Source organism: Corvus cornix, chromosome 13 (genome assembly GCF_000738735.6).
Source record: "Corvus cornix cornix isolate S_Up_H32 chromosome 13, ASM73873v5, whole genome shotgun sequence".
Classification (NCBI taxonomy): domain Eukaryota; kingdom Metazoa; phylum Chordata; class Aves; order Passeriformes; family Corvidae; genus Corvus; species Corvus cornix.
In genome coordinates, this window is record NC_046343.1 from 2,390,587 (window position 1) to 2,407,728 (window position 17,142).

Genomic DNA, 17,142 nt, shown 5'->3' on the forward strand with positions numbered 1-17,142 from the left:
CTGCCCATGGCAGGGGTGGGATGGGATGACTTTAAGGTCCCTCCCAACCCAAACCACTCTGATTCTGTGGAACTCTGAGTGCTCAGGCAGGAACCATCTCCTGCCCTGAGCAGTGGAAGCTTTTTGCCCAGCTGCTTTTGGAGACCACTGTCCTCAGACCTGACCTGGAGATGCGAAGCTGCCACATCCTCAGAGCCCCCGAGTGCAGGTGGAGCCCCCTCAGCTCCCTGGGTTTGTTCCATGTGCTTTATGGGGTCACACAGAGCTGGTGGTGGCTCAGTCCTGGGGTCCCCACGGGTGTAGGGTGTGTCCTGCCCAGCCCCACTGCTCCCCACGCCAGGAGCTATTCCCAGGCACCAGCGTGTGCCTAATGCTTCCTGTGACTTCATAGGAAACTTCTCCTGCGGTGGCAGCCGCTGACGATTTGTGTGGCCCTTTCATTTTCCCTCCGACCTCAGTTAATTCTTTATTTGTCGATTGCTGAGCGATGCTTCAAGTTTTCCATGAGGCTTTTCACAATCCTGCCTCTGTGATGCCATTTCCTCGTGCTGGGGGGGCCGGGGTTGCCTCTCCTGGTGGTGTGTGAAATGCGCTTGAACTCCTCACGCTGTGAACACCCAGCTCGCCTTGGCCATGGAATGGGAATTATGTGCTGCCCCAGCACTGGCATCCCGCTTTTGGGATCTGCGCTCGCTCCTTGTTAATCCTTTTATCTCCTGGGCTGCTGTGGGTTTTTTGTCACCCCCCGTTTGTTCAGACAGCCCTTGAGGATGCAGGGAAGGTGCCTCTTGTAGGATCACAGAGAGACTAAACATCAGTAGCCTGTGAGCTGCTGCCAGATGTCTCTTTCCCAGACTATTGCTTGGCAGAGCTTTCCCAAACCAGCTGATTCCAGTGCTTTGATCTGCAGGAGCACTTTGAGGAGTCCCTGGTTCCCAGCGGGGCACTGTGTCCCTCATCCTGTCCCTTTGGGGCCGGGTGCTCCCGCGCTGGCAGGGATGGCAGGAGCTGCATCCCTGTTCCGCCTCATCTGGGGATCAGTGGGATGCTGGTGACTCCAGTCTGGAGTGGGGCTCTGCTTCCCTGGCTGATGGCCAGCTGGGCACGTGGGGTCAGGGAGAGCAGTGGCTGGGAGTGTCCCCTCTGGAGCTCGCTCCGCAGGGACAGGGACACACGGGGTGTGCCTGGCTGCCTGTGGCGTTCCCTGCTCACCAGGGATGGGGCCCATGGGGAGCTGGGGAGTGTGGGATGAGAGCAGGCTTGGCTCAGGCTCATCTTTCCTCCGTGGCAGGCTACTGCTTGTGCTGTTCCTGCCTTCCCTCGGCGGGGCTGTGTCCTTCTCACAAAGAGTCTCTTGTGATTCTGCCACCACGCTTGGCCAGACTGGGAAGTCTTTTGTTGAACTTCTTTTTTTTTTTTCCCCCCCTTTTCCCTTCAAGTGGTGTCAAAAGCTGGCTGCTCTGCTCTGGATAATAGGCCTGGCTGCTGGAGGCATGGATTAGGGCAGCTCTCTCTTGCTGGGCCACAAAGGAGCAATGTGGTTTTAGGCTGAACCTCTGTCAGTCAAGCAGAGCGAATCCCGGAATCCCGGAATGGGTCAGGCTGGCAGGGACCACAGTGGGTCACTGGTGCCACCTCCCTGCTCCAGCAGGGCCATCCCAGAGCACAGGGCACAGGATGTGTGCAGTTGGCTCTGGAATATCCCCAGGGAGGAGATCCCACAGCCTCTCTGGGCTCTGCTCAGGGCAGCAGTTCTGCCTCCTGTGCAGGTGGAACTTTCTGGGCATCGGTTCCTGCCTGTTCCTCTTGTCTCATTCAACAAATCCTCTTGAAAAGAGGGAAAAACTCTTCCACTGCACTGTGGAGATCAGAGGAGAAGCAAAGCATGGCACACCTTATTACCTGCTGGCACTTGGCTTGAGGCTGCGGGTTTTTGGCAGCGATTTCTGCACGCTTTTTCCAGCTGGGAAGTGACATGTCCTGCTTGCAGGCTGTGACACCTGGGGCCCTCTCCTGCAGCAGCCAAGTCTCTGGGGTCACCCTGTCTGCGTGGTGTAAACCCCTCTGGCACTGCACCAGCAGCTCTTTTTGGGGCAAAGCCCTCTGCTTCCCGGGAATCCTGCTGAGCAGGGACATTCCCCTCTCCCCAGGATCCCCTGCAGCCCGCAGCACTGCTAATTGGTCCAATTAGGATATTATCTTATGAGTTTCCTGTTGATGAAGCAGCTCTGCTGAGCTGCTGGTACGAAGCTGCTTTTCAAAGGCTGCCCATCCCTGCGGGTGTTATCCTGGTTTATTTTTCCTGGATGATCCTGTTAATGGACAGCTCGGGATGGGGACAGGGGGTTCCCACCGTCTGCCTCACTCCAGACTCACTGGCCAGACATTCCTGGGTTCCTAAGGAAAACAGAGAACTGATAAGTTGGTGGTGGAGATAAATGTGGATAAACATGCCCTGTGCTGGTGTGGGGAGCCTGGACTGGATACCCCACTTGGGCTCTGTGCCCCAGTCCTGGCTCCAGGGCCTGGCAAGCTGTGATCCCTCTCCCTGCTGCAAAGGGGTCAGTGAAAAGTGGGATACAACAGCTTCCCACATCCTAAAAACCACCAAATGTCTTCAAACTGCATCCACTCCAATCTTTTTCTTTTTTTCCTTTCTGTCACAAATACTTAAAAATAATCTTGGAAGGGGAGAAACAATAGATTAATTGTTGCTGGGGGATGTTTTTTTCCCTTCATTTTTCTTCCTGAGCTGGCTGAGTGCATTGCTGAGAGCCAGACTTGGCCTCTCCATGCTCTCCCATGTTTTGTGTCTGTCTGCATCTCCCCTGCCCTGTCTGCCCATGTCCCCGGGATCTCGGGTGGCCCCTTCTGGGAATGTGGTGAGAGCAGTCCTGTTTGGAGCTGGGATGGACACCTTTGCTGCAAGGAGGGTTTGTGGGAGTGTCCCCATGCCGACCTCCCCCCTCGCACAGCTCTTGTCCCCGCATGGCTGGGGAGAAGGGTGCTCTCCCAGGAAAACTTGGCACTGCAATCTGCAGACCATCTTCTGGTGCCTGTCTGTGCATCCGTCCCCAGGGTTTGTAGGGTTGCTGCACTTTTCCCCTTTTCCCATCCCTTTTCCAGAGCTAGGGCTGCTTTCCTTGGCTTTCCTTGGCAAGAGCAGCGTGACGGCCCCTGCTGTATCCCCATCCTGCACAATCAGCAGCAGCAGGGAGGACACAGGGAACCTCAAAACCTGGAGCCCTGCCAGCTGGCTTCTCCTTGTCTCTGGTGGCATCCCTTTGGTCTGGAGCTGATCTTTTCCACTCTCTGTTTTGTGCTTTTCCGTGTGTGTGGTGCTCTGGAGGAACCCTCAGCCCCAGGCTGGGTTTCTGTGGATCTGGATCCGCTCTCCCAAACTGCCTCCCGTGGTTACAGCCAGCGCTGGGCTTGTTTTCCTTGGAGTGAGGTTTCCAGCTGTTCTTCCCACAGGCTCATGCCCAGGAAAGCTGATGAGCTGGTGTTGGCTGCAGCCTCCTCCAGAGCTGTGATGTGGCAGCCAGGCTGGGTGGGATCCATGGGATCACCCCCCCTGCCTTCTCCTCTTCCTGTGAGTGCCAGAGAGTGCTCCAAGCACTCTGCAACCTCTTTCCCTCCTTCCAGCAAGAAAAAAGAGCATTTGGTGACTGCCAGGCTTCTGAATGGTGCCAGCCCAGGCAGGTCTGGTCTGACTGGAGTGGTACTGGTGGCACTGGGTTGGGCTGGAGCAAAGGGTCCCCACACTGAGCAGCTGCTTTGCAGCCCAGCAGAAGGAAATGGAGATGGTCTGGGCTGGAGTTCTGGATGGATTTGGTGGGATCACATGGCTGGGAAGGGATCTGGCCAGAGGCACAGCCCAGGCACGTGCTGCTGGGAGAGGCACAGCCTGCACCGTGCGTGCCTTGGAGGCTCACGGTGCTCCGGGAGCGAGGGGTCCTCAGCTGGGGCTCCAGCAGAGGCAGGGAAAGCTTCCAGTGCCTCCAGGATTGCTTCCAGTGCCTCCAAGATTGCTTCCAGTGCCTCCAGGATTGTGTTGTTTAACCACAATCAGATGTGCAGCGTTCATGCCTCGTTTTCCTCACCCTTCCCCAGTCCCAAGCTTTCCTGAGCTCTTCCCTGCAGGAAGAGCAGGGCCAGGGGCACCTCTCCACCACAGCACAACAGGAGGGTTGCACAGAGTTAGGGGGATGTGGTGGCAGCCTGGATTTTTGTGGATTGAGGGAAGAACAAGAGATCTTGGCATGCCCAGGGAGGCTGCAGTGCCTGGGGGAGCCGAATCCTCCCTGGGGCTGCTCTAATGTCACCACAGTCCCTGCTTGGTGCCAGGTCTGGGGACATTTTCCTTCCATTTCCTTCCATTTCCTTCCCAACTGTTTTGAGAAGCAGCTGTGAATGCAGCCCAGTTGTGCTCAGTGCCACCCTGCTTCTGAACTCTCTCGTTTTCACTCTGAGAGCTCCTTTTGGTTTTCCTGTTGTCTTTGGGACTCTTGGGGGAGTTTTTAATTCTCGAAATGCAGGGAAAAATACCTCCTTCCTCCTGCCCCCTCTGCTCCAAACCTCAATAATTTTATCCCAATCTTTGAGATCCAAGGAAAAAAAGTGTAACTACTGCGTGTGCAGGGCTGATGAGACTTTCTAGGTGCTCAGCACACTTCCTGGGCAGGTTGTCTCCAGTGCTCCCATAAACGCTGAATTATTTAGGCACAGAGCTCCAACAGAGACAGACAGACCCATTTCAAATATCCCCTAGGCACCTGTGAGCTGCAGAAATCCCGGGAGACACTTCAGATCCATGCCCTAGGGAAACCAAGGGAGAGTTTGCATCTCCTTCCCCTTCCTTCCAAAGGAGGGGGTGGTTGGAGGTCTCTGGGCATGTTCTGTCTCCTCTCCTGCTTCGTCCCCTCCTGGGCAGAGTGGCCTCGTGTTAATCCCTGCCTTTCACCACCTCTCTTGCATTTCCTTTTCCAGATGCAGATGCTGGACAAGTTCCCGATGGAAGGAGGCCAGAAGGACCCCAAGCAAAGGATCATCCCCTTTCTGCCAGGTAGGAGAGTGGGCTCCAGCAAAATCCGTGCTGGTTTTGGCACGGCAGGAGCTTTTCCCAGCCTGTGTGCGAGCATACACGTAGTTCAGCTCTTATCTGCTGAACAGCCTGAGTGCTGGGCCTGCAGTTTGTCCTTTAAAACCTCTCTGTTTGTTAGCAGAGTGCCCAGTGAGTGTTACACCCCTCAGGATTTCTCTGGCCCTCCAGAATTCTTTAGTGGAACACCAAGAACCCCGCAGGCACAGCACAGGGCTGGGGGTGGTGTGAGGCTGCCCAAAACTGCTCCCACGCTGCTTTCCCTGTCCCAGGGGACATCCAGAGAGGAGGAAAGAACAATGGAATTCCAGCTGACTGACAGCCTCAGCTTCCTCCCGTGGTGTTTGGGGCTGGCTGCTCAAAGACAGGATTTCTGTGGCATGACATGTCCAACATGAGGGGTTTTATGCCCAAAGAACAGATGGGATAATCCATGGCACTCTGTGGTGTGGGGGATTGCTGGTGGCTGCTGCTGTGGGGGGGAAAAGGATCCCTAATATCCTTTGGGAAAACCAGCAGCCTGAGGGGAGTCTCTTTGACCACAGAGCTGTCTTTACCCCCAGCCCCGAGTAGCTAATGAGGACATTTAGGAATGTCGTAGTACCATAATCACTTCCAGTGGCTCTCAGGTCTGTTTAGTGCAGCCCTTTGTGCTGTGCTCTGCCTCCTGGCTCTTCTAGAAACATAAAGGCTTTTGTGGGCTTTGCTTTTTCGCTGAGTGGTGTGAGGAAAAAAAATCATTTCCACCCCTTTCTGAGCAGGGGAATCTGCTCTGGGTTTCTGATTCTGCCTTGTCCTGGCATTGTAACATCAGCAAAAGCAAAGCTCACCTGATGTTACAGCAGGAAAGCCCTTGCTGTACAAGTGCTCCTGCCAGCAGGGAAAGGTGAAAGCCAAACTGGCAAAGGGCATCACTTGGAAAAATTGGATTTGTGCTTTGGCTGTGCTGCACTCACAGAAAATTCCCACCAAAACGCTGCTATTTTTGGAAGAGAAGCCTGGTCAGAGCTCTGCTGCTCACACTCACCAGTATTTGTTTCTCCTTGGTGTTGAAATAGTTTCCCTTCGCTCAGAAACGTGTCATTGGGATTTCCACTGCGGGAAAAAAAGGGGGTGGAAATTGCTGGAAACGAAAGGCTGGGACAGCTTCAGGAGCCCTCTTGCTTCGGGGAAGTTGTGTTATTGGAAGTGGGAATCGTGGTGCTTTTGCTGCTCCTCCTGGAGCAGTCAGGAGCTGGTGGCTTTCCCTGGAGCAGTTCCGTGAGCCAGAACCTCCCCAGTGCGAGGCTGTGCAAGCTCTGCTTCTGAAACAGGATTTCACCTGGGGGTAAGGGAAGGCTCTTTTGGTATTTGCTGGCTGTACTGGAGCCTGATTCCTTTCTGGAGCAGTTCTTTGCCTTTCCCAGTTTGAGATGACAACGAGTCTTTTACAGCTGAACCCCACCTTTAGCTCTTTCAGCCCAGGGGTGTTGTCCAGGTGAGCTCAGTCAAGCAGCCTGGGACTTTTTTTTTCTGCAGAAATGTGGTTCTGTGTCCCTAGATTTGCTGGGGGTTTGATTGTGTTCAGCTTCTGGGAATACTGGAGCTTGTTCCCAATCCCATTTTGAGCATCTGAATTTCATTACCAAGGGGGATTTGGCTGCAGTGATTTCCTGCAAGGCCTCTGCTTTCTGGGAAGCCCCTTGCAGAGCAGCATCAGGCGCTGTGGCCACTGCAGTTCTTAAGAATGCCTCCTGCAACTCTGGCTTCCTTAGCAAACCCCAAAGTGTCCCAAGCTCAGGGTCACCACCACGACCTGAGAAGGTGCCACTGGGTTTGTCTGTCGGGCTGGTTTCCTGGAATGGGAAGAGAGTTCCAGGGTTGCCCCACATTACAACACCCAGCTTGCAGGAACTCTGTTTTGTGAGTGCTGCCTTTGAGGATTTGACTTTTTATGGGAAATTTCTGGAGACTGTGGCCTCTTGAAGCAGGTCTTTGATGCTGTCAGAAGGGGCTTTTGTGAGTGCAAGTCCTTCAGCCCACGCAGCTCTTGTAGAGTGCAGCCACAGAGGTGGGTCCTCCGAGGCAGAGCAGTCACACTTGAGCTTTGGGGCCGGGGTTGTCCCTTTCTGGGTGTTGGCACCACGTTCACCCCATGGCTCGGCACGGTGGGGGTTTGGATTTTCCTGGCAGTGCTCCTGCTCTGTGCCTGCAAAGCTCTGCTCCCACAGAGGGGAATTTGAAGTGCTCTTTGAGCTCTTTTAGCTGGCCTTGAGCCCCTGGTAGAGCTCCGTGTGGTGCTGGGGTGGCTCCTGGAGCAGCTGTGGCAGCCCCCAGCCTGTGCCTGGCACCAGCTGTGCCCCTGGAACGGCTCTGGAGCAGCTGGAGAGGGCGCAGAGCCCTGCCAGCGCCCAGCTGGGACATCCACCCCGGGGTTCCACCCTCGCTGGCCGGGAGATGACGGCGTGGAGACCCCAGGAAAGAACGAGCTGAGAGAACAAATGAGCTCAGCCAGGCCTGCCGGGGCAGGGCTGTGCCAGATCCTTCAGGAAACAGCTTTTCTGAGGAGAGCCGAGCCTTCCAAGTTCCGTGCAGCCCCAGCGGCCTGGAGCAGATCCTGGCCAGTTTTCCTGCCTCGCTGGAAACGTGAGCCTCGGCAAGGAGGGGTTGCCTGAGGCTGAGCTCACTTTGGCCGTAAAATTGCTTTTTAGGAAGATTTAGCTGCAGACAGGAGTGAAATCCCAAAAAGGGAGCAGGAGAAAAGGGGGTTTGGGGAGGTCATTTTTAAAAGCAGAATTAGGCCTCCTTTCTGCTCCCTTCCCAGCCCACCAACCTGCTCAGTGTCGGCATCAGTGCCACCCTGGTTTTTCTCCCAGGACAGCTGTGGGGACGCTCACAGCTGCCCACAAAGGCCCTGTGAAGGAGGTGGAGGAAAACTCATCCATTTCCCAGCTGTTGTACCTGATTTTCCCCAGTCTTGTTGCATCTTCCTCTGAGCTGGAGAAGGGGCAAGGGTCCTAATTGTTGTTTTCTGCTCTAATGAGGTGGGATCTCTGCCATAGCAGGTTGGGAGGGCAGCCCCAGACCATCCTGAACCCCTGCCCAGAGCAGATGCCAAGCATAGGACTCCTGGAAACCCCATCTCTCATGCCTGATCCCCCATCCCAGGAATAGCTGGCTGCTCCAGGGGCTGGGATTGATTATGTGTACATTTGGGGCTGGCTTTTCTTTTTGGAGCGAGCTTGGAACCCGTGCCAGGGAAAGTCTGGATGTGATTTGAAAGGTGCAGAGCAGTGAATTCTTTCCGAGGCCGTGGGGCGGGGGCAGAGTGGGGGGAGTCCTTCAGGGCAAAGCAGGAGGCACAGCTGCTTTTCCACTTCTGGAATACCTGGCTTGGTTCACAGCTGGCAGGGCCAGGGGGACGTGTTTGGGGTTCTCAGCTTGCTGCAGATCCAGCCTTTGGCTCCAGAGGAGTCTCCACAATTTTGCTGCTTGAGGTCCCTCTGCCTTTTTTTTCCCAGTTCCTTGCTCCCAGTACAAGTCCAGCTCTGCCTGGAGGATTCCCACAGGAGGGAACAATTTGCAGAGCCCTGTTTCCCTGTTTTTGTTTGTTTGGAGAGGTTAACCCCTCCTGAGTCCTGCCTGCTCTGTCTCACACTGCTGGAGCCCCAAATTCCTTATCAGCTTTTCCCCAAGATTCCCTGACTCTTTTCAGTCCCAATGAAGGCCTGAGGCAGTGGGGGCCACGCTGCATTTTTTGGCAGTCCCCTCTTTGGAGCTGCTCCATCAATTTTTTGCTCTGGGTCAATCAGATAAAGCAAATCAGCCACAGAGGAGTTTGGTTCTTCCACTCCTGGGAGAACAGATCCTTTCTGGCACTGGCAGAATTTTCGTGGCCAGACAGAATACCTTTGGTAGAGCTTCTCTTCTCCTTTGTAGGGATGAACAGGTTTATAAGGTCCACAAAAAGCAGGCAGCATGTCCTGGAGTGTGGGTGCTTGCACAGCCAGGGCAGCCATTGTGTGTTAGTGCCTTATCTCAGTCGTCTCTCTCCAAAATCAACGTGTTTGACACATTCCCGGGTGATAAATGTTCAGTCCCCTCAGAGCTCTGTTTGTTTGTGTGAAGAGTGTATTTACCACTCTTCCTGGTGGAGGGAATTCCTGGTGCCAGCAGGGAGGGAGCCTCAGTGCTCCGCTTGCTCATGCATAACGTTATCTATGGAAATAAGGAAATCTAATTATTTCTGAGTCCTGGAGTCGTGACGAGAGAGAGGAGCTGGGCAAGTGGGGCCTGCAGCAGCACTGACCTTTGCAGCTGGTGGAAAACCCCATTCTCAGCAGAGCTGCCTCCCTTCACATGTCTTGTCCTTGGTGTTCCTCATCCTGAGGCAGGAGCGGTGCTGGGAGGGGAGAAATGAGTTTAGAATCCTGGAGCCATGGGATGGTTTGGGTTGGAAAGGATCTTAAAGGTCACCTCATTCCACCCCTGCCATTGGCAGGGACACCTTCCACTGTCCCAGGTGGCTCCAATGTCCAACCTGGCCTTGGGAACTTCCAGAACCAGGCTGAGGATGCTTACAACGTCTGGAAGCAGCCAAGAAAGCGTCAGGGAGAGAGTGCTCGGAATGAGGTGGTGGGGAACCATCCCCTGGAGCTGCAGCATTATTCCTGTGCTCTCTGCACCCTCAGTCTCCTGGGTTTCCCTCGAGTTCTGCAGCTTTGGCCACGGGAAAAGCCCCACTGGACAGCGCTGCTGTTCCCAGGTTTAGGTCTGCCCCAGGGAGAACGTGCCCAGGGAAATGCTGCATCTCCCTGACCCAGCAAGTGTCCCATCTTTCCCTTCTGGCAGGGAAGTGGTTTCCTGCTCTCTCTTGCCTGTCAAGTCAAGGGTTTATATTGCTGGAGTTGGCAGCACTGAAGGGCCTGCAATTATGTTAATTAGGCATTTTGATTAAAATCAGCTTTTTGTTAGAAAATGAACTTCCTTGTTGAAAAATACTAGATCTAGAGCGAGTGGGGAGAGGAGCTGCATTTCCTGCTGCTTCATACACTCCGTGCCTGGGCTAATTTAAGATCACTTGTGATGAATTTATTCCCCCAAACTGTATTCTTTTGATTATTACTCACTAGCATATGTTTGTTAAACATTTCAATATTCCCACACCCAGAGCTCATTATTTCAGCCATTTATAACCTACCCACCCATCAGTGATTTCATTTTGGCAGACCTGGAACCAAAACAGCCTTTCCTTACCACTGCCAACAGAACGGGTGTGACCCATTCATCTTTTCAGAAATCATCACTCAAGCAGAATCCTCGGCAGCAAACACCCTGGGATTGCTGATGGGAAGGGAAAACTTGATCATTCTCTTGTCAGATGGAAAATAATTGCTCAGGGCAAGGAATGGAGCTCCGGCCTGGGTGCTGTTCCCAGTCTTTCCAGACAAATTCCCTGTTCCCAGGGTATTCACCCTCAAAATCGAAAACGATTGAGTAGAGGGGGATTTTTTTTTTCACTGTATCACAAAGACTGCCAGGTTTGGCTCTTCTTGGTGGGCTTTGAGAAGGACTGCACTGCAGAGCAGAGCATTTCCCACCAGCAATGGCCCAGCCCTGCTGCCAACGGCACAGAAATGAGGAGCAATCCTGGGATGAGCTGGCCTGACCCCATCCCTCTCACTGCAGGGCAGGGAGGGAGCTGACACTGAGTGGATTCGCTGTGTGCTCCTGTTTCAAAGCATTAACTGAGCCTGGGAGGAGATTTGGCTCCTCCAGAAGGTTCTTGCTCGTGCTCTTTGCAAGCTGAAGTTGGCTTGGCTTTAGTTCATCTCTGTTCCAAAAATGCATTGGCAGCTTGCACAGGTCACCCGTTATCCAGCTCCTGGCCAAGTCAGGGAGAAGCACAGGGGGTGACCCAGCCCTGGATTTAAAACTGGGATAAACGACCCAGGCCTGGATTTTAAATGGTGATGATCATGTGGCCATTTTCCTGTGTCCTGTTCTTGGCAGCCCCCAACCTCTGGCTCCTGGGAAGACCCACAGTAGGGACCAAAGCCATGGTGTGACTCTCCAAGTGCTCTCACGCGGTTTGCAAGGATGGTGTTGGCGATGGGAGATGGGAGTTCGGCTTCTGGGTTGCCCCATGGTGACCTCTTTGATAAATGAAGGGGTTATTCCATGGACGTTGCTCTCCTTGGGTTCAGGGGTGGGATTGGAAACCCAAGCAGGCACAAAAACCACTTTCCTGTGGTATTGGAGATGTCAGGAGGAACTTGAGGGAACTTCATCACCACCCACCCCCCCAACGCACAGTTTTCCAGGTGACTGTGTTGCAGAGCAGTGCCAGTTCCTGGAGCTTTGGGAAGAGGTCTGAAATCCTGCCACGTACCAACCCTTTTGATCACGGATCTGTTTCACTGTCTGCTAATGGCTTTTGTCTCGTTAAATGCCAAAGAAGCTGTTCCCTGAGAGAGCAGCTTGAAGCATTTAGGACTCATTAGGCTTCAAAGGAAAGAGGCCTGTGCCACAAGCCAGAGGGGAGGAAACGGAGTGGCAAGAGGAGCCCATTAATGAAGAACAAAAATAAACCCCAGACAGGAAGGAAAATTCTATAGGTCTGACTCAGAGCTGCAGTCCCGACACTGTGGCTTCCAGGACCAGGAGCTGCCCAGGGAAAAACCCTCTGGCTTGGCTGCTGCCCACACTAGACCTGGATGCCCTGGACAATGGGACAAGGGATGTCCTGCTCTGGCGAGCCCAGTGTTTACCAGGGGTTTTGTCCACCCCAGCAAACTGTGAGGGGTCAGGCACGTGCTTTGATGGGGGCTGTTTCCTCTCATTGCCATACAAAGACCACAGGGACGCAGTTTGCTGGGAATTGTTTCCTCTTCTCTCTCCTGGTACATCCTTGCTGCTTTAACTGTGCCTGATTCTGACAAGGTATTTAATCGGTGTGAGGAAATGGGCTTTTTTGGGGGGGCGTATGGGGCTTTTGGCAAGGAGAGGGTGTGCAGGGAATCAGAGGGATTCAAAAGAGTGTGTGGGGGCTGTGCTGACCTGCCCTTGTCTCCTGTTTCAGGGAAGATCCTCTTCCGCCGGAGCCACATCCGCGACGTCGCCGTCAAGCGCCTGATCCCTATTGATGAGTACTGCAAGGTAAGAGGGGCTTCCAACACCCACCAAGGACAATCCCAGCTTGATCCAGCTCAATCCTGATGGACTGATAGCATCTCATGGTGTGCCAGTGCTGGGAGCACGGGGAGAGTGTGGGTTATTCCCTACTATCAATTCCTTTTTTTGGATTGAAACCCATTCACGGATTCCCTTTTCACTCCTCGGGATTCATGCTGGGGGTTTGGAGGCCTGGCCTTGCAGGGGGCAGAGGTGCCCAGCCCCATTTCAGTTTGCACCCTGCTGCTGGGCTTTGCCCTCCTCCTGTCCTTTCTTCAGCTGCAAAGCAGAACCAGCTCTGGAAGGGCTGGAAAGGACTTGGCTGTGTCCATCACCACAGGTTTGGAGTGAAGTGGTTGCATGCAGGACTTGGTTTGAAGGACTCAGCTCCCCTTTCCTTTCCCATCTATTAGGAAAAGACCTGTTTTATATAGCAGGCAGCACTTGAGGCTGTAGGATGAGGGGGTGGTTCCAAACTGGGATGTGAACTCCAGTTACTGGTTACAAAAACCAGTTATTTGCACAGGGTAAGATGACTTGTACCTCAGAAAATTATTGGAACAGAGAGAAGGCTGAGACAATTTGCTCCATGCTCTTGAAGGATATAAAACTGGGCTTAAGTGCAAGGGAAATTATGATTTACGGGCAGATTTTTTTTTTTGGCAGGGGAAACAAAATACTGAAGTCCACGACAAATTATTTTCACACAAATCAAATCGAGTGTGTCACATCTCGTCACGTCAAAGACTTGATGATCCCAAAGGTCTTTTCCAACCTAGTTCATTCTGTGATTCTGTGGTACTTGCAGCAGCCATGGAATGGCCTCAAGGTAGGACTGGTACCTCAAAAATCCAGTCTGAATGTTGTTGGAAATACATGCAAAGACAGTAAAACGCATGGGACAAGATGGGAAAATGGTAAAATATCCATCCCATCCCTTAGGTGAGGGAGGTGTGGGAGAGGCTGTGGGGTTTGGGCCTCAGCCATGGCTGGAATAACAACTCCAAGGATGGGGCTGAATCAGGAAATGCATCTTGACAGCTCTGCAGAGGGGCTGCAGATGAGGAACACTGCGGGCCAGGACAGCAGGTGAGAGCAGAGTGATGGAGACGTGGTACAAGGTGTGCTCTGAGCTGTCGTGGGGGAAGCTGATGGTGCTTGGCCCCTTGTCTGCTGAGCCACTGAACTGTGTCAGCTCCACAGACAGTAAATTCAATTTTGGGGAAGAAAACGTCCCTCGGTGATAAAATGCTGCAGCTGCTTCTTTCAGAACGATGCCATTAGTGGCATAAAATATAATGAAGCCATCTGACTTAACAACTGGAACGTAATGGCTGATGTTATATGACCCACTTAGGGAGCTGTGCTCTGCTCCTTCCGTTAATGCATCACCGAGGAGTTCCGAGCTCTCCCTGCCTGGCCTTGAGCTGCTGCTGCTTACCCGGAAAGCAGCTGAGCTGAGGTGGGTGTGGGACTGACCAGAGGCTGCAGAGATGTAAAACGAGCAAGGAATTAGCAGGAGAAAGCTGTGAAAGGAAGTTTCTGCTTTATTGCCATCTCCTCTGAGGGAAGTTGGGCGTCGTTGTTCTCTGGGAGAGCCCTGCAAAGAGGATGGGTGAGATTTGGGGTGGAAGCAGGGAGGAGGAGCAAGGGGGGAACCACGGCTTTCACAAGGCAGTGCTCCTGCTGAAGGGCTCTGTTCCAGCTCCTGTTGTATTGAAAAACGTGGCAATTTAGGATAAGGTGCAGGAAAAGCAGCGAAGGAATCAGAGCAACTGGTTAGAGCAATGAGCTGCTGAATGAGACTTCAAGCAGCCGTAGGAATGACAAGGACAGGGAGAGGGAGAGGAGGCCTGAAATGTCTTCCCATTTCTCCACTTTATTCTCTTTGTCTTCCACATCTGTTGGTCTTTCTCGTGGTGTGGGATCTGCCTGCCTCCTGCCCAAGGGATTTTGAGAAAGTGTTAGAGGGGGGTTGATGAAGGAGTGGTGATGCTCTACCCCAAAGAGACTGGGTGGCCCACTAAAAACACTGCTGCTAGAGAATAATCCTTTCTCACTGCTTGCAAAATGGATTTGGGGCTAATTTAATCCAACAAGGATTCCCTGTCTTTGGTGAATGGCTTTTCCCCTCAGGCCTGCAGGGGGATGGGAAAGGTGACTTTGCTGTGGCTCCAGCACCGTGGGCTGAAGCTGTGTCCTAATGGCCCTGCCCAGGTCCCTGCTTTGGGTGGCAGGACCAGAGGTGGGACAGACATCAGGCTGTTTGTGCCACTGTTTTTGATGCAGTGGCCACAGCTGCTGTAGGCCATGGCCAGCGGGATGGCTGCTTGGCTCAGCAGAGTCTGCTCTAGGTGGGCTTCCTTCAAAAGGTCCTGGGAAACGAGCTGTGGGCCTTGTCTCTCCTCCTTCCAGCACAGGTTGCTCTCTGGGATCATCCCCTGCTTTCAGAGGGCACAGAGCCTTCTCCAGGCCACAAAATCCAAGTGACTTTGGCATGGGGGAAATCGCTCAGATCATGGGATGCTGGAACTGGGGAGTGGTACCACATGGGAATGGCATCCATGCAAAACCTGGTATTTGAATAGCCCTTCCCTGGACCCAAAAGCCACGCAGGGAGTGGTTTTCTCTCTGCTGTGTCTCACATGATCCTGTTCACATCTGGCCCATGATTAGTGGTCTGACAGTCTGCTGTGCTGGCACTGAGGGCCTGGCTGCTGGATGGCTGGAAGGGCTTTGGGGCCAGCACTTGGGGCAATAAGGAGCCACATCTGATGGCTGTGGTAACCCCGAGGCTCTGCAGCTGTGGCTTTGTCTGCAGTAGAGAAATGAGGGGAGGTTTGCTTTGCCCACACTGCTGTCACCAGACTGCTGGGGCAGCAAACAGAGGGGAGGGGGAATTACACCCAAAACTAGTTAAAAATCTGCTCCAGGTCTGGCTGCAGCTCTGCTCCCTGATTTTAAATGCTCCCTTTTTCCATTAGCCCTCCAGCCTGGCACTCTCACCCTGCAAGTCCCACTGCTGAAGCTTATTTGCAGCAGATTTCCTCGAAGGGAAAGAAGCAGAGGGAATTTTACATCTCTTGCCATTGCACAGCAGCAGAGCAGCCTCCCAGCCCTGCTGTCCGTGCTTTTGCCTCACTTGCTTCTCTCCCTGCTTCTTCCCAAGCTGCCATTGCCCAGTGGAGCATTTTTGGGATGTGCTGGGATGGCACTGAGAGTGTGCCACGCGTCAACTGGCCAGCCTTTCCCAAGGATGGCTGCTCCATGCTGGGAAAACTGAGCTGGGAGGCTGGATGCTGGGATGGACATCCCTGTGGCTCTCACCCTGTGACACAACATCTGCCCAAAAGGCTGGAGCTGCTAAGCAGGGCCTGGGCAGTCTCTGCTTGTTCTCCTTTAGTCCTGATCTGCAGCGGCGTGGGGTGGTGGGTGGAAGTGTTTGCTGTGGTTCTCCCCAGCCTGTGCCAGCAACCCCATGGGTGCCACTCACATCCCAGGTCCCTGCACTCCCAGGGGTCCTCACTGGGCTCCTTGCACAGTTTCAGTGCTTCCCATCACCGCTGTCTCTGTTTCCTCCTCAGGCTCTGATCCAGCTGCCTCCCTACATCTCCCAGTGCGAGGAGGTGCTCCAGTTCTTCGAGACACGGCCTGATGACCTGACCCCCCCCAAGGAGTAAGTGGGGTGGGGGGCTGCCACTGCTGGGATGGTGGTGAGACACAAACTGGGATGGGGATGAAGCACAAACTGCCGTGAACTTGCTGGTATCCACGACCCTGGTGTTCATCAGCAATTCCATCACGGGTCACAGGTCTGGGATTTGGAGACTTCCGTGGAGAGGCTGTGCAGCTCAGTGTGGACACCTCTCTCCAGTGGGGAAGTGGAAACGCTTCTCTGGGACCCCGTGAGGTGCTGGTCTCCTCCTGAGCCTCTTTCTGCTTGCACATACCATTCTCAGGAGCATGATCAGCCCGAACAACCTCACTCCACGCATTTGCAGCAACCTCTGCCTCACTGGAAAGGCATTTTCCCTCAGCCATATCCACGAGCCCCATCCATAACAACGCTCCAGAGCCTCTCCACGCAAACCCAGGAAGGTTTGCAGGGACTCTTGCGTGCCTTACGCAACTCTGTGTGGTTCTAAGTCTTGTGACTATGAGCTGCTCTGGCCAGGAGCCACCCATCCCTTACTAATCATGAGCAGGATAAATCTGAGCAGCCGCCTCCGTGTCCTGCTCTGCTGCTCTCCCTTTTCCTGCTGCATGTGACACGGCTCCAGCAGAGCCTGAGCAGTGGAGGAAGCCTGATTAATGGCGAGGGGCAAGGCAATAAATTGATTTGACACTGTTCTCGATTGGAAGGGTGTGGAGGTAGATAAAGGGATTTTGTTTTTCTCCTCTGAGCAGCGACTGAGCCTGTCAGGTCTCCAGCTCAGCGTCGTGCTTGTGAGGACTACATCTTCTCCCTGGCTTTTTGATTATTTTCATTCCCTCTCTTAATTCCCCCTTCCCCCATCCCTGCTTTCCTCCTTTGGCTCCTGTTTCTATTGGCTTGGCCTGTCATCATTTCTCCTGCAGCTCCTGGTCACTGATGAGATTGGTCTGAGAGCTTCAGAGCCCATTAACTAATTGCTTGCTGTCGCTGATGCTCTCATCTGTCCTGCCCAGCTATTGCTCACCACTTAACCTGCTGCCCCATGGGTCATCCCTCAGGGAAGGTCATCCCTCAGGGAAGGCTCAGCTCAGGGGCAAGCGAGGGACACCAGGACAAGATCAGCTTGCAAGGACATCAGAGAGGAGGGACCATGAGGGTGGAGCTGTTTGAGGATGTGGGGCACTGCCTGTGCAGGGATCTTTGGGACCTGCATGAGGGGGATGGAAGGGTGGCT

The 17,142-nt window shown here is 53.7% G+C and overlaps 1 protein-coding gene across 4 annotated transcripts in view; it reads left to right on the top strand.

Annotated features, from left to right (window-relative positions):
- SH3PXD2B (SH3 and PX domains 2B) overlaps positions 1-17,142 on the top strand; it is a 60,815-nt gene that overhangs the window by 21,408 nt on the left and 22,265 nt on the right. For 3 of the 4 annotated variants that reach the window (XM_039559630.1, XM_039559628.1, XM_039559627.1), the window contains exons 3-5: positions 4,990-5,065; positions 12,162-12,238; positions 15,838-15,929. In XM_039559630.1, the coding sequence (XP_039415564.1) occupies positions 4,990-5,065; positions 12,162-12,238; positions 15,838-15,929 (245 nt within the window). Of the gene's footprint in view, positions 1-4,989; positions 5,066-12,161; positions 12,239-12,919; positions 13,083-15,837; positions 15,930-17,142 lie in introns of those variants that run through there. The other variant, XM_039559629.1, reaches the window with a different exon arrangement.